At 44.4% G+C, this 17538-nt stretch overlaps 1 protein-coding gene across 1 annotated transcript; it reads right to left on the minus strand.

The window, feature by feature from the left end:
* Nucleotides 1-5428: 5428 nt before the first annotated feature.
* Nucleotides 5429-8506, minus strand: HSBP1 (heat shock factor binding protein 1). The gene is made up of 4 exons (XM_004437067.3): nucleotides 8356-8506; nucleotides 7728-7794; nucleotides 7036-7156; nucleotides 5429-5687 (listed from the first exon to the last, which is right to left on the minus strand). The coding sequence occupies exons 1-3, from the start codon at nucleotides 8398-8400 to the stop codon at nucleotides 7038-7040; spliced, it is 231 nt and encodes a 76-aa protein (XP_004437124.1). The 5' UTR covers nucleotides 8401-8506; the 3' UTR covers nucleotides 5429-5687; nucleotides 7036-7037.
* Nucleotides 8507-17538: the final 9032 nt, after the last annotated feature.

A 17538-nucleotide genomic window follows, 5' to 3' on the forward strand; every position in this document is an offset into this window, starting at 1 on the left:
TTAAGCTGGGGTTTCTCCTCCTCTGCACTATTGATGCTCGGAGCCAGGTAATTCTTTGTGGTGGGGCCGTCCTGTGCATTGTAGAATGTTGACCAGCATCCTTGGTCTCGACCCACCAGATGCCAGTAGCACACCAACCTCAGGTTGTGACAACCAGAAGACGAGGATCACAGGGCTCAGCCTATTGTGCGGGGCCTGTGGCCTTGCCGAGAATTGTTCGAGGCTTGGGCATTTAGGCACAGGCAGCAGAGTAAGAACATCTTCAGGCAACATTTTCTTCACTCTTGAAAAGAGACGAAAGGAAAGGAGAAAGCCGTTCTCTTTCTGTGGGGCACTCCAAGACTGGACAATGCTGGGTCCTTGATGGTCTTGTGGGGTGTGGGGTTCACCCTCCCTGGCGCTGCCTCCCTTCGGACTCCTTGCCGTGGGAAACCACACAGCCCCCTTTTGCTGACAGGGCTGTGCTGTCTGTCATTTGCAGCTAAATGCTTCTGAACTGCTTCATCCTGAATTCAGGCTGTTCTTCATTACTGGGAAACAATACTGTTCCTCTTTGGAAGGTGGGCACTTTGCCAATGACTAGCATGAATAATTGGTCAACATGTGTCCACAAAGTAAGAAACTATAAATATACAGCCAAAATCATTACCACAGAGCAGGGTAGCATCTCTGTGACGTGCTTGGAGTTTTATGTGCGTGGTATACAAACACGCTGTGGCCTTGCTCAAGGAGAGAGCAACAGGACGCCGCACCTCACAGCTGGCGCCGGGACCCAGGGAAGCAGGTCTTCTTATCTATGAGAAATAAATCTGATCCCAGGCAGGTGTCTGCAGAACTTCCAGGCATCTCTCGCGGTGAAAGCCTCAGCGTGTGAGGGCAGAGCATTAGGATGGATTCTTTTTTTTTTTGGGAGGAAGATCAGCCCTGAGCTAACATTCATGCTAACCCTCCTCTTTTTGCTGAGGAAGACCGCCTCTGAGCTAACATCTATTGCCAATCCTCCTCCTTTTTTTCCCCTAAAGCCCCAGTAGATAGTTGTATGTCATAGTTGCACATCCTTCTAGCTGCCGTATGTGGGATGCGGCCTCAGCATGGCCGGAGAAGCAGTGAGTCGGTGCGCGCCCGGGATCCGAACCCAGGCCGCCAGCAGCGGAGCGCGCGCACTTAACCGCTAAGCCACGGGGCCGGCCCAGGATGGATTCTTATATAACAGGGTCAGCCTGGCTTACAGAAGCAAACTCCTGTCCTATTTCCATAGTGATCTGTGGGGTGGATGTGTGCAATGTTCAACCACAGTCCCTCTGCTTTTTGTTTTGAGCTGTGACTCACATGCCCCCCACCATTTTCATTCATTGAAAATGAGTTTTAAACAGGCTTCAACTAAGAGCAGACATTTAACATCGTTAACAGGAGAATTCACCCTGAGCTAACTAACATCTGCTGCCAATCTTCCTCTTTTTGTATGTGAGCTGTCATCACAGAATGACCACTGAGGAGTGGTGTACGTCTGCTCCTGGGAACCGAACCCAGGCTGCCAAAGTGGAGTGCGTCGAACTTGAACCACTAGGCCACCGGGGCTGGCCCAACTTTTTTTTTTTTTTTTAAACAAAGTGACTGATAAGATGGCAAGCAAATAGGTCATTGTGGGAGAGGCTCTTGTTTCCCCCAAGGTGAGTCTCAAGGGGTAATTTTTGTGTGAGAGAGATGATGGGGGAGTGAGCAAGGAAACGAATGTGAAAACCATAGTTAGAATTCCCTGCGGTTCTGTCAGGGCAAACATTTGAGAAACTGAACTGGATTTGTTTCCATGGTTGTTCTCAAATAGCTTATCCAGGGAAAAAAAGAAAAGACTAATCCAAGAGCACACATTTTCTACCAGCCCTGAGTAGTGTTAATTCTGAATAAAATTCACATCAAGAATGTTTACTTAATTTAGGTCATGTTTAATTGAAAATGCAATCAGCCTTTTGAAACTAAATTTCTAGATCCACTGAGGTAGTGGGTTGATGATTCCCAGAGAGCCGGGATTTGGAAACCTGAGCTCTCAGAAAGGTGGACAGAGTGTGAGCTGTGGGCAGGAGCTCTGTGGTGGGACAGCCGTGGGTAGATTCCGCTTCCAGCTGTGTGACCTCGGGTGCCCAACGCCCAACTCTGGGTTCCTTCTGTTCACACTGGGACTGATCAGACAAAAATCTAACTCCGGGCTGTCGTGAGGATTCAGCCAAATAATATCCACAAAATGCTTAGCCCAGCCCGGTGGTTTGTAATAAATGCTTTCACGGGTGCTGGCGACGACTAATTGTTAACTGCAACCAGTCAATCTTCAGGGTTAGCTTGGACAACATATCATGCTAATGCCTCCATTTTAATCTAATTAAAAACATATAAACTACAGAATACAAAAAAAAGAGGAACTTAATTATCTATATAGGAAACCTTCAACTTACAAACAGGATGTTCAAACAGTTCATTTTAAGTTGACTGTTTGGAGGACTCTGTTCCCATAGCAACAATGCTCTAAGTGTGGTTAGGATTCCAACAACTCACAAAGGCAAATTCACTTTTTTTTTTTTTGCCGAGGAAGATTTGCCTTGAGCTAACATCCGCTGCCAATCTTCCTCTTTTTTTCTACGTGGGATGCCATCTCAGCATGGCTGCCGACGAATGGTGTAGGTCTGAGCCCAGGATCCGAACCTGAAAACCCAGGCCACTAAAGTGGAGCGTGCCGAACTTAACCACTACGCCATGGGGCCGGGCCCCAAATTCACCTTTAATTACCTGAAATGCTGTATGTTGGTTCTGATAAGGTCAAACATGGTAGTACTTTACTAGAAATGAAACTGTGAAAACCAAAATTAATAAGATTAAAGTATTTTAAAATCCTGTGACCCAAAGGAAACGAGGATGAACTATGGCTCAAGCAAGGAAGCTGATGGGTCTCTGGGCCTGGGGGATGAGGGCAGGGAATCCAACGCAAGGCTGTTTGCTCCGGAGGAGCGCCTCCATCCTGGTTGTATTGATTAGCCCTAAGAAGGATCTTTATAAAAATGATCAAAAAATAGCTGGAGACTAAGAGAGGCAGACAGATTTTCCTGCACAAAACGATCATGCCTGGAAGTATAAAGGGGCGATGCCGGGCTGTGCTAACACAGGCCACGGGTGGAAGTCTTCATGGAGCAGGTCTCAGGGAGCAGAGGCTCCAGGATGGGGAGCGTGTGCGTGAACGGGGGAGCGGGTTGGAGGGCAAGGAGCTGTCTCTCTGGTGGACCCAGGTTGTGCCAGAAAGACTGAGACTGGCCAGGAGGCTGTGGCAGTGAGCATCCAGTCATGTGTACCCAGCAGGCACCTGCCTCTCTCACCTCAGACAGGCACTGTTTTAGGAATCCAGGAGACTCACCCTCCTGTACAAACTCGAAGCCCTCCCCAGGGTCCTATTTTACACAAGGCTTCGCCGGGAGGCCGGGAGAACGGGTCAAGCGAGGCCATGGCAACAAGCGCCTTTATAAACTGAACCCAAAGCTATTTATTGGATTACTTTACCGGTATCTCCCTGTGGGTATTTTATACCACACTAGTTCACTGAAATGTTAATTAGGTGCTAAGTATAAAAAAAGATCCTGGGTCAAATAACTAGGAAACTGGCAGGTGAGGAAGTTAAATCCCATTTCTCTGTTCTGGGACCTCGGAGCCTTTGATATTCTAATTTTCATCGTGAATTTCAAGAAGTCAATCTAGTACTCGGCAAGTTTTCTAAACCCAAGTGACTGTAAACTCCCCTTTCTCAGAGCTTCTGCAGGAACAAGGGTTCGGGGGAACATTTTTGGCAAAGTTTACCTCCAGAACAAGGAATTCAGCAGCTCTCCTTGGCGATCAATCAGGGAAAACCCCAGTCACGGGGCTTCAGGGCTCCCCTACTCGAAACAAAACCTCCACCCACATCTCCCCTTCCCGTTTGCCTATGGCTATTTGTCCTTAATCCTTCTGGAGGTTTCAGTAGGTAATCTAAAATAGCATGTGTATTTTAATCTGAAAACCTAGAAAACCAAACAAATCATTTTTGACACAAAAGCAGCTTCAGTAGCAGGATTTCAGGCACCTTTATTCATGGCAGGTATTCTTGCTTAGGGGAGCTTGCCTCTGGAGTCTTTCTATTACTTCCAGACGCTGACTCCTACCCAAGTCCGACTAGCCTTCTGACAGCAACCCTACCATCTCCACTCGACATTCACTGCGTTCGCAAACACCCTGCATCCAGCTTCCATCTCGAGTCCAGCGAGCTCTGGGGCTCTCATGGCTAACCCTGCGGCACGACCTACAGGCCGAGCAGAGGAGCTGCTGCAGCTGCGTAGTAACAGTGGTTAATTCATTTTGTCCCGGAGGAAACTTACTCCTTTGTGTTCCTCATATAATTTATAAATATGACAAATTATTTCTTAATAGTATTACATATTTGCAATCCAATCAATCAAGCCTGGTGATACAGGAAACTTTAAAAAAAAATCACACTGCGTTCATTAAGGGTTTCCCTCTAAGAAGCACTATACCATTTCTCAACTTTCTCAATTTCACAATTTTTTGTATACAAAATCACTTTGCTGTGACAATCACATGGATCTCCTTCACAGTCAATCCTGGCCTCTAGGCTGAGCACTCCTGACACTGCATTTTTGAGTGGCAAAAGTTATTATCCCTGTCTTCTATAATCAATAATAAAACCATTACTCTGTAAGAATTTAGGTAAGAAACAGTTTAAAGAGTATTTCTTTAAAACTAGAGCCTACTACAAGTCACACATCATTTTCTAGCCAAGCAATTGGCATGGACTTAATCTGGTCTATCCTCCTTTTCAGTGTCTTTGCCCAGTCAGTAGCTCAAAGAAAAGATGGAGTAATTGAGTTTTAAAATCCTGCCAGATTTCCTATGGTAACTACTGTAGATGAACAACATAGGGTCCTACTGTAGGATTGAAATCTCATGCAAAACTCTAACTAATAATGCCTCACTCCATCAGGCAAGTCTGTCATTCTCCATATTTAAAACTTGTAACACATGAAAGTGGCAGTGGTTACTCTTCATGACTGTAGCATCTGACCTCAGGGACTCAGACATAAAATCGAGGTTCAATTCTGAGTTTTGGCAACAGAGTAGTGCCAGATATTTCTGAATAAACAATTTTTAGATGTTTTTAACCATTTGAAAAGTATCACAACACACTATCTTGTGTCAGCTCAACAGTCACTCTGTGCTGAGAATTAAAGAACCCTAAACTCTATAAACGTCTTACTTCACAAAGTCTAATTGTAATAGACGGATCTACTATATGTCTAGTAAAAAAGATTACACAGCAACTTTTATCAAACAGCAACTACTACAAAAGGAATGATAGAAAAAAAATGACTTCGCGAAAATACACTAAAAAATTTGACAATTTTATGCAGGAACTGCCAAAGTTTTAGTGTTTAATATTTAATAGCACAACTGACCAAGGTCCAAGATGAGAAGTTACCATGTTCAAGAAACTGGGGGGGAGCGGCGACCACTCTACAAACTAACTATATAGGATGTGATAAGAATGCACACCTTGTAATATAAAACCTGTCTACACAGAGTTGTTAGTTGCAGAAAGCCATTCGGTCTTCTCCTGGCTTATAAAAATGGTGTTCCAGATTTCAGTGTAAATTAGCAACCTGTTGAAAAGGGAAAAACCACCAACATGTTACTCATTACAGGAGGTCAAACAAAAATGATACACAGAATTATCACCTAGAAATCCTTTCAGAATCTCCTTTTGAATTAGCCTTATTTTCTTAGCACAATGGTCTAGCAAAAATACAATAGATTTAATTGGAAATCATTATTAAAAAAAATTCTGAATCCATTTCCTACTCCCACCCCTTTCTTTGTATTGTCCCTGTCACTTGAAAGTCTTCAATCCCGCAATTCTCAAAAGGATGTTCTCATTCACTTGATGGGATTTTTAACTGCCATATAATATGAGACCCAGAGAAGCTTCTAAGACTGGCAGGACCTTTTCCAAATTATGTCTCTATAGGAATAAAGATGACAACCCACACAAAACAATTATGTGATTTACTCACATAAGGAATCAACCCAACCTACTGTTAAGATAACAACAAATTTAAACGGCTTTTACCTCCCAAACCTCTATTTTCTTGGACCTCAGAGCAACTTGTCATTTCATAGTTACTTATAACTTGGTGCAGCCCGGACATGCCCATAAAATAAAAAAGGAATTTGATATCTTTTACTGTATATTCTGTTTGGTACTCTATTACCTAAAAATTCTCAGTAAACTTAATTTTTATAGGGAATTAAAATGCTAAAAATGGGATGGGAGAAAAGGGAGTTTAAAAATTATTTGCAAACACTACACTCACGAAAAGGCTTAGAATGAAGAACCCACTGTGGTGAGAATAAAGCAGCAACTGTGCATCCAGCTATCCTGCTATATGGCTATTTCTGATTATTAGTCTTTCCTCTGATATCTGAAACCACGCAGTGGAAATGTAAATCAACTCTAGGGTGAAGGCTTAATGTGGCCATAATCTAGTTCATCTAAGAAATAATCAGTCATTGTCCTGGCATTTATCTAGTGCAGAGGGGGCGTTCCCAAGAGAATCCTTAGAATTTAAGGCATTTACAAAGGTGGCAATGTGGATGCTTATCTATTTAAAAAAACAAAAAAAAAACACTGAAAAATTTTCCAGTCATAAGACTTCTCAGGCCAACAAAGACAGGCTTCTTTGTTTTGGGCTGCAATGATATAAACTCAGCGGTTATCTAATGTTAACCAATGGTCTTAACTAATAGTGATATAGGTCTACTTAACAAAAACTGGGAAACAAATTCTGCATAACGAATTAGTTTGGCACAAAAAATTTCAAAACATGGAGTCCACAGCGGGGAACAATAAAAGGGATGCTTGCTGGGATTATGGCTGGGAGCCGATACGGAGGAAGTCTGACCACATCAAAATGACACGGCCCACACCATCCTTACCCTGGCCCCCCTCACCTTCAACTCTTCTGGGTGGCAGGTATCTTGTTTTCACCTTCCAGTTCTTCTACCCCAGCCTGTGTCATGAGGTCTGCAATGTTCTTCTCCAGGTCATCAATGCGACTACTCATGTCATCAAGTGGTGAGGTTAAAGACGACGGGCACCAACACCTCTCATTTCTTATCCTTTTCCTCCAGGGCCCTGGAAACTATGGCCTTAAACACAACTGTCTTAATGAAACTGGCTTTCCAATCTCCTTTGGCTATTGTTATAATTTAGTGGTTAAGAGCACAGGAGTCTGGGGCAAGGATCAACTCCCAGCCCTGCCCTTTACTAGCAGGGACCTGGGCGAGTTCTTGCGCTTTTCGAAGCCTCCGTTTTCATCCACTAAATAAAGGTAACACTATGACCTCTTCACCAGGTTATGGTGAGGATGGAAGGAGAGAGACACATAAATGCTGAGCTCACAGTCAACCGTCCATCATATCAGACGTGACCGGTAGACTCCAGTGCAGTGCGGCCAGGGATCTGTCTAGCCCAGCTGCATCCCAGCTCCTCCCACAATACTTCTCAGGAAGAGCACATCCGAGCTCAGCAAAGAACCGGGTAAATGACCAGCTGGCCTGCAAACCACCCATTTATCCACACCACTACCCAGAAAACGGGATTCAAAGGCCCATAATGGGCTGACCACAAGGAAAAAGGATATTTCTTCCAATAATCTGGTCAGACATTGTCTGAAATTTATCTTGCATTTGTTGTAGGAGTGTCTGCACCTAAGAAACAACAAAGCAAAACAAACACCTCACGCTCACCCCGAGACACCTTCAAGGGATCGGGACAGGAGCCGGGTCCCAGAGTGAGACTAGATCTCGGGTCCACCCCAATTCGGCCTCTGGGCAGCTCCGTGGCCTCCAGCAAGGCATTTCCTTCTGCGGGTTTGCTTTCCCACCTGTCAAATCAGACTGACGGGCTGTGAAGCCCCCTGCCATGTGGGCCCAGTGCGATTCAAAAATCGTGGGGTCTCTGGTAGTTCTGACGGCTTGGAGGCCTCGGGGTGTGAGGCGGGTGCGTGGAGAGCTGAGGGCGGGGGCTGGAGGGGACCTGGGGGTCACGGGGGGTTCAGGGACAGGTGAGGGGGCTAAGGGGTGGGGGTCTGGTCTGGGGGGGTCAGCAGGCTCAGGGGCCACACCCAACGGCCGGGGTGTCAAGGTGGTGGGGGGCCTCGGCCAGAGAAGCCTCCAGAAATGGGGTCTCCAGAGACGGGGCCCCGCGCTGTCGCGGAGGGGGCGCCGCCCGGGGGTGCAGAGGCCTCGGTCCGCGCAGCCGTCCCTTACCACCGAGGTGAGATCCTGCACGGTCTTGGGGTCAGTCTCGGCCATCTCCCCGGTTCCCAGCTTGGCGGCGATGTCTCAGCCCGTCACCTATACTTCCGTTCCTCCGCGCAGACGCCCCCAGCGGCTTTTTCTCGCGACGACAGAGGCAAGCCGCGGGACCGCGGGGCGTTGTGGGAGCCGTAGTTCACGTCATGCGCCGGAAAGGCCTGAGGTCTCGCGCTTCGGTTCCGAGGCGAGGCCCCGCCCCTCCCCTCTCGCGAGCCTTGCTCCGCCCCATCCGGGACTTCCCCGCCCCTTCGCCCTAGCCCCGCCCCGCCCCGCACACAGCGCGGGCGGAAAAAAGTGAAACAGACTCGGCAGTGGGGCGAACGCTGGAAGGCGTGGCCTTGGCCTCGTCCCAGGGTGTCGTTAAAGGCGGCTCTGCTTTTCTGGGCCCGTGCGGACGCACGGATTGGGCGCCTGCCAGGTGCCAATCCCAGACCTGTGCCGCCGCCTGTCCTCCAACAAAACCCCACAAACCTGGCGAAGGGAGTCGGGTCCTTGGAGGGGAAACTGAGGTCCCAGGGGTGAGGGGCCCGCCCACCACGCGTACAGCTGTTTTTCACTTTTAAACATACCATACGTCTAGATGGTGCGGAAATCCTAAGTGACTTTTCACAAAGTCCACACACCCTTGGAACCTCCCCCGGGTCAAGAAACGCGACCAGCCCCCTGGAAGCCCCTCAGCCCCTTTTCTATCACACCCACCCACCTACGAGGGTGACCAGCGTCCTGAGCTTTAACACAGTCGGTTCCTTTTGCCTGTGTTTCAACTTCCTGCGAGTGGAATCAGTCGGTAATCCCTCCTTAGTGTCTGGCTTCTTGCCTTCAACGTGATGTTCCACGGTGTTGAGTGGGGCGGGTTTCAGGTTTGGTAAAGGAGGGATCGGTGTGCGGAGTTAAGAGACTGGATTTGGGTGTTTAAGGAGGGGGCGCTGCTGAGTTGGGACCTCAAGTTCCAGCCCCACAGGTGGTCTCGAGATTGGGTCTCAGGACAAGGGGGTAGGAGAGTCCTTGACTGAAGGCCTGGCCTGTTCGGCATGTTCACATTCCTTATTTCACTTAAGGGCTGTATTTGGGGGTCAAGTCCGGTTTGAGTTAGGCTGCAAGGGGATCCACCAGCGTCTGTAACAAACCTGGGGGTTGGCCTTGAAGGGCATGACTCAACTGTTCACCAGCCCCTCTCCGCCTCCCCTTCACCCACGCCTCCTCCCTCCTCTGCCCCCCACCCCAAACACACACACACACACACACACACACACACAGATCTTCCTTCCCATGCCAAAGGTGCAAAGCTATAATTGGTTGTTGGTAACTGGTAGTTGGTTAATGCTTTACCTGACTACTTAAAATAAACATCTCTCGATGTTTCACCTTAATCCTCAGAAGAACCCTCGGATATAATTACCACTGTTTTACAAAACAGACACAGAGGGGCCAAGAGGCTTACACAAGACTGTCAAATCAGGAAGTAAGAGACACAGGACCCAGCCGAGGACTTGGACTCTACATCTGCTCCTTTTTCTAGTATTCTAGAATTCTCTGTGTTATCTGGGTTTAGAGCAGGATGGCTCAACAGCGACAGACACTGTTGGCATTTTGGGCCAGATAATTCTCCGCTATTGCCGTGTGGTGGGCTCTGCCCCGAACATGTGAGAGGCTGAGCAGCTTCTCTGACTTGTGCCCACTAGCTGCCAGTAGCGTCCCCTCCCCCCTCGGCTGTGACAACCAAAAATATCTCCAGACACTGCTGGGTGTCCCCTGGGTGGGGGTGGGGGATCACCCCCAGTTGAGAACCACTGGCTTTAGACAGATCTGTGGACATTGCCTAGACTTCTGTTCATTTGTTCTTCAAGAGTGACTTTATTTTCACTTGGGCCATTTTTTGAGAATTTTCCCCAGTGTGTGTTAGATTGAAGGTTGTCACATTCGTTTCCTGGGGCTACTGTAACAAAGCACCACAAACTGGGTGGCTTAAAACAACAGGAATTTATTGTCTCACAGTTCTGGAGGCCAGAAGTCTGCAACCAAGTGTCAGCAGGGTTGGTTCCTTCTGAGGATTCTGAGGGAGGATCTGTTCTGTTCCTCTCTCCCAGCTTCTGGTGGCTGCTGGCAATCCTTGGCGTTCCTTAGCTTGTAGATACGTCACTCCCATCTCTGCTTTTGTCTTCACATGGTGCTCTCACTGTGTGTGTGTCTCTCTTCTTCTTGTAAGGACACCAGTCCCATTGGATTAGGGGCCCGCCCTACTCCAGTATGACTTCATCTAAACTAATTACATCTGCAATGACCCCATTTCCAAATAAGGTCACATTCTGAGGTCCTGGACATTAGGACTTCAGCAGGTCTTTTTTTGGGGGGACACAATTCGACTCAAAACAGTTGGTAAAGTAATCCCACTTAAAATTTGTATCATACTTGTTATTTTGTAAAGCGTTTTCATAAAGCTCCAGATCATTTAGCTAGTGAGTAGGCAAGGCTGGGTAGAATTTCAGGCCTTCTCCCTTTGGATCTCAATCCTTGGGGCTCCCGCACGCAGCACAGAAGTCTGGACACCCACACCCCAGATTTCTAGCCAGATCTGGCTTATGGCCACGAGCAACATAGTACATGAGTTAGCACTAGGATCTGGAGTTTTGTTGTGTGTGTGTGTGTCTGTTTCTAGCAAGAGAGTTGAGGTCTTTTTATCCTGATTGAAATTTTCTTTACAGAAACAGCAAGCAAACTTGACACTATTTTAGTGGAGGCATTTTTTTTTTTTTTGCGCTTAAACAGAAAAACAACATGCTTTCTTTGTGTGGAGACCAAGGTCTTTTAAATAGCTGCTTTACGCAAAAGCTTCACTAATATATGGTCATGGCTGATGTACTTACTTTGTCGGGTTGATGCACTGACCCTCACCGAATATTGTTCTATTAACAAAACTGTATTATGTGTGAGGCACCAGTATTTAACCTTTTAAACTCCATTTTTTTTTTTTTAACTTTTTTTTTTTTTAAATTTTTTGTTTATTGCAGTAACATTGGTTTATAACATTGTAAAAATTTCAGGTGTACATCATTGTACTTCTATTTCTGCATAGATTACATCATGTTCACCACCAAAATACTAATTACAACCCATCACCACACACATGTACCCAATTATCCCTTTCACCCTCTTCCCTCCCCCCTTCCCCTCTGGTAACCACCAATCCAATCTCTGTCCCTATGTGTTTGTTTATTGTTGTTATTATCTACTACTTAATGAAGGAAATCATACGGTATTTGACCTTCTCCCTCTGACTTATTTCACTTTGCATCATGCCCTCAATGTCCATCCATGTTGTCACAAATGGCTGGATTTCATCGTTTCTTATGGCTGAGCAGTAAACTCCAGTTTTGAACAGCCCTCGTTTTAAACCTTCAAGTGTCGTAGTTGTCTTATCTTCTCTTAGCATTTTTTTTTTTTTAGCTCTCTTCAGATGAATTGCGTAACTCAAGTAATTCTCTTTTCCCCTTTCAAGATGGTTTGGTTTTACATGAGCTTAATCTGGTCCTTGTATAAGATCTCTTTGGTTCCAGCTGGGCCCTTCTCTCCTCTCCTCCTTCCCCAGATCTGCACAGAGGAAGGTGGTGGTGCACACGTGTGGCTCCCCTGTGCTCAGATATGTGTGTGTGTTCGCCTTGCGTAAGCAGAGAAGGAATGAGCATGGCAGGGCCGTAGAGAAATTTTAGCTCATCCTTTCCCTAGTTGCACCTGCATCTGCTGGGTTATGCCCGGTCCAGTCCAAGCGGCTGTTCACTTGGTTGGCTTTTCTCTCAGGTTGTGAATGCTGCTGATAAGAATCAGAGACCTGCCGGCGTGGCACTTGCTTTGGCAGTTTCAGGATATGATGACTCGTCCTTCTGGTGGCCTGGGCTGTGTTAGCTCCCGGCCCTGTAGTGGACATTCCAAACCTTTCCAGTCTTTTCAAACCCAGTGTTTCATCCCCTTCACTCTCAGAGGATGACCTTATATTCTATTTTGCAGAGAAAACAGAGACTATTTTCAAAACCTCTCAATTCCCACCCTCCATACCTGCATACGTACCTACATTAACACCTGTGTCACCTCAGTCTTTTCGTCTCAGAGGAAGACGCGTCCTTCCTCCTGTCCAGGGTGGGACATTTGTCCAGAGCAGAGCGCTGGGCCCCAGATCCCGTCATCTCCCACCAGCTCGTGGAAATTTGCCTCCTCCACTCACCGCACCTCTTCCATGGACTCCTTTCCCGCAGAGTTTGAGAGTGGTAAAGAACAAAATAGAAAATAAAAGCTCCCAACCAAGGTGACCCTGTGCCTTCTTGTGCTGCCACTTCATAGCCAAGGTCTAGAAAGAGAAGAATATGTTGCCTTCAGTTACTGGATCTGCGACCTTACCACCTATTTATGCAATTTTGCTTGCTTTGTTTCTATAAAATGTATTGAAATGGTCCTAGATGGCCTATGGCTATGGCACGACATAAACGAGACGCATACAGGTGGCATCTCTGCGTGCCATCTTCACTCCTCTTTGAGCGCTCGTGACAAGCGGAGGGTCTCAGGTGGATGTTACTGTGTCTGAGTCCTCACTAACTGTTACTCATCTCTCCTTTTAACACAGAGCAGTCTCATACCCAGACCTTAGGTAGACATGATATCTAGCTAAAAGGTAATCACCAGGAAAAAACTTTCTTAGGGTAGAATAGAAAAGGTACCAGTGAGGGAGTCATACACACCACTCACTAGGTGGGAGACTTGCTATAAGATTGTGAACCTCATTTTCTCATCTACACAGAGGAGATAATGTCTATTTCATGAATTACATAAATTTCATATATAATGTAGAATTATGTATTACATATACATTTACACGTATTATGTATAATGCAATATGTACATAGATACATACATATGTAAAATATCTGGCCCATAGGGGGCACTTATTAAATATTAGCACCCTTTCCCTCTTCTTTTTTGTTAAAGATCTCACTAAAGTAATCTTCTTGCTGTGTCTGTCCATCTCTATGTCTATGTTTGTCTGTGTCGTATCATATCTATCTATCTGCCTACCTACCTACCTATCATCTATGTCTATCTATATGTATTTATCCTATCACCTGTCATATCTATCATCTATCTATCCAGTCTATCTATATCTATTTATCCTATCATCCATCTATTATCTATCTATCTATCTATCTATCTATCTATCTATCTATCTATCTTTCCAAATCAGAAGGATTTGATTGTTATGAAGGAAGAATGGAAAAGAGTTAATTATGAGGCAGGCAGCCCTTGGTTTTTGTCTTTAAAAATTATATGCCAACCAGAGCACCATTAGAAAAAATATCCCTTTGCTCTGCCACCATGTTTAAACTGTGCTAAAGATGGTCTAAGACCAAGTACACACATTAAAAATCCCAGATAACCTTTATTTGAATATTTCACAAAGAAGTTACAAATTTCTTTGCAACTACATAGTAAATCAAATGGTAATTTACAGCTCAGAAACTGTAAGCAAGTAAGCTTAGGGCTCAAAGGAACTGCATCTGTGATGAAATTAAATATTTTAAAATGATAAACTTTATCCCTTTTGAGTGTTTAAGAAAAAAAATCCATTTAAAATTTCTGAAAATTTTTATCTTGGAGGATAAATAATATTTGACACCAGAACAGTGTTGACATGTGCATGACAACACAAAATGATTTTTATACAGCCTTCATTTTCAACTCTTTAATAATCTGAATGTACTGTATGTATATTGTAGATAAATAATGACTTTATTACTTTCCCAGGGAAAGGATTTTTAAAAATTCACAGAAAGTGGAATTTTTCAGCATATACTTACGTTCTTCTATGAGCCACGTTCTCCAAGGCTTCAGAGCTTCGCAGTGAAAACTGTGGTCTTCTTGCTACACCTGTTGCTTCTCACCAACTCCCTACTGAGCAGCCAGCACTTAGGAGCCAAAGGAAACGGTTGAAAGTCTTATCAAGCTCGGCAACCCTCAACCATTGCTGTAGTGACAGTGATACAGGACGAGCGACAGGAAGAGGCTTGTCTGCCTACGGAATTTGATGAATATCTAAATTATTTCTGTTTAAGTTATAGACTTATTCTTAATTTATAGAATCAAAGTTCTTATCTGAAATCCTTGTTCACACATTCATTCCCACCGTTTTTCACTGTCTCCACGTATCTTGTATATGCTTTTATATAAACACAGTAAAAACTGTAGAATTTTCTCAGTAGCAGGCTAATCCATTAGCAATAGGAAATATAGTAAGAGTCAAACTTTACATAGTAAAAGAATTGTTCATTGCTTTAGATGAAAAATGAAAGTATTATCACCAGATTGTGAGATGTGCGGAAACTCCACAGTCAGTTAAGGAGAGAAGACGGGAAGCATCATCTTTGTGAAAGGTGTAGCCAGATCATTAGATGATTATTATTATTTTTTTGCTATTATTATTATTATTATTATTTAGGAGTTAACAGAAAAGGTAGTTAGTTCTTTCTCAGTCTCACCTTCCTCTTGGTGTGATTTTTTTCTGTTTGGTGTGATTTTCCTGTTGATTCGTATGTAAGTCAACTACACGTGAATAGATGAATGTGCTACATTTACAAAATCAGAAGAGATTGGAGATCCTTTAGAATGTGTCTATAGCCGAGCACAGGAAAAGTTCCCGAAGATCCCACACCACTTGCTCCCTCAGCTTTTCCTCCCCTCAGCTGGTTTGGCAGTGACTGGGTACTCGGGAGGATCTGAATTTACTTTTGGATGACTGAGATATCTAATTAATCTGGTGGAAGCTTCTCATGTACTGCTAACAAGCCATGGAAGGGAGGGGGGTGGAATACTTCAGAAAATTATAATATCTTGTATGGGAAATTTTTCTAAGATTCCAATATTAATGTAGAATAGTGTTAACAGTTCTTAACAGAAAGCTCTTAGAATTAAGAAATAGTAGAAGGTCTGTTTAGTTGGTCTGGATAGATAGTCATGCTAATTGTGGGTTCAGACTAGGGTTTTCTGGTCTGAAAGAGACATTTTGTCTGGTTTTGCTGCAGAATTGGGAGTGGCACTGTCCTGTAGCGGGAACAACAGGAGCCCTGGAGCCCATGGCCTGGGTTCTGGTCTGGAGGCCACCTACCTTGGGCAAGCAGTTTGATTTTTCTGAGCCTCAGCTTTCTATATCTGTAGGTTGGAGAAGAAAATAGTACTTGTCCCATATGGTTGTTGTAAGGATTCAATGAGTTACTAGGTATAAAGGATTCTGCACAGTATGGGCACGTAATAAGCAATCAATAAATGTAAACCATTATTATTATTGTTATCATTAATTGCATTTTTGTACCTTGTTCATACACCCCAGGAAAACTGAAGACTCTTTTCTTCAGAATCACCTGGATAGCCTGTGCATGAGTACAATTGCAGTAAACCCAGCATCAAACATAGTTTTGTTAATAATTTTTTCAGCTGCCACATCTTAAGATCAAGACCCAATGTGTTTACTTTGGATAAAATGCAATCTGATCTACTTCAAGAGTTTTATGGTAGATGGTTAGTTCATTTATCAGACTGTTTAAATTGACATTTTGAAAATCTGGGATGAATATCAAAATTTCTAACAACGTTCCTTAAGAATCAAAGTCTTATTTGATACCTACCATGAACTTTGGCCAGATTAATTTTGTTCTGATGTTCAGATTTGCAGGTGTCGGCTGAGAGTCATGGCAAGGACATCTACCTGAAATCATGTTCATTTGGAGAGAGCTGGCAGTATTGAAGGTAACTTTTATTGAAATTAGAAAATGTTTGCATCTTCTTGTTAAAACAAATTATCCAAAATAATTAATTTATCATATGTAAAATGGGGATAAAATATAATTTTTAATCATCTAAGGTGGTTGATGTGTTAATAAAAAGAAGATGTTACTGTTTACCCATGGGAATAAAATCCTCTGTCTTGAGCTCAGTAATGGGGAAAAGCAATTTCTGGCTCTTGCTTGACTTTTTTTTCAATAACTTGGACTAAAATAAAATGCATTGGTAATAATGAAATAATGCTGTGATTCTAATTTTGCTTTCAGTGAACAATGTAAATGTGTTCTAACAAGTTAAAAACGTCTTATGATTCAGGAAATGCTACCACTTTGGCTTTTAAGAATTGGTCTGTTTTTGTTGTTGTTGTTGTTGATAGGATTAGAAAGAACAACATGATGGAAATATCTTTGTCCTGATAAGAACTCTGGGGATAGAGAGGACTTAAATAGGGGAAAAGTAAGGCCTATTCTAATTGTTAATGAAGTATGCCCTTTAGTCTGGTTTTCTGTGTTCTAAGCTAAGTTAAGCTACCAGCTGGATTGGCAAAGTGCATGAGAGTTTACTGGCTTGGGAGATAAGGGGGAGTCTTGCTCTTGTTGACTTGAGTGAGTGGGTCACTGGACATCTGTATTTCTGCCTAGGGATTTCTGCCCAGGTTCATGAAGGAGGGTGAGCTTTCTGATTGTTAGTTAGCTTGCCTATGGGGCAGGCTGCCGACCATCTGGCCATCTGAAGATGCTCCTTGGTTTGTTCTGAGGTGGGTATTCTCCCCATGCCTTGCAGAAAGAGGGAAGCGAGGCCCACCAGGGAGACACAAGGCTGTGTCCTATAAAGCCAGAAGGGGAAATTTCGTAAAGTGTGAATGTGCTGGCTCGGATCCCCCTGTCCCTGTGCCTACTCCGTGCACTCATGGAGAACCATCATGTCATGTTCCGGATGCGAGATCTCCTGATTGAGTATCAAGACTTATCCAAGAGAAAAATACCCATGTCTTGGGACTGTAGACAGATGGTTGTGACTATGCGTAATGCAGTCACTTAACTCTCTCCTCGTTGAGTATGCAGTCATCTTCACAGCCGGTTGTGAAATGCTCAAATTGTTCATTACGGTGGATAAGACGAGTGCATTGCCCAAGCCGTGAGCAGGTGCTTCCAGCTTTATAGACACTCACATAACAAGAGATGTACCAGGGACCCCAAATGGCCCATCAAAAATGTGAACTTGCATTAAGGCAAGACCCAGCATCAGCAACATTAGACACAACATAGAAATCAGAGAAAAGCTACTGTCCAGCAGTTTTAACCACCAATACCCATT

Source organism: Ceratotherium simum, chromosome 30 (assembly GCF_057802395.1).
Source record: "Ceratotherium simum simum isolate JZ-2026a chromosome 30, ASM5780239v1, whole genome shotgun sequence".
NCBI classification, from domain to species: domain Eukaryota; kingdom Metazoa; phylum Chordata; class Mammalia; order Perissodactyla; family Rhinocerotidae; genus Ceratotherium; species Ceratotherium simum.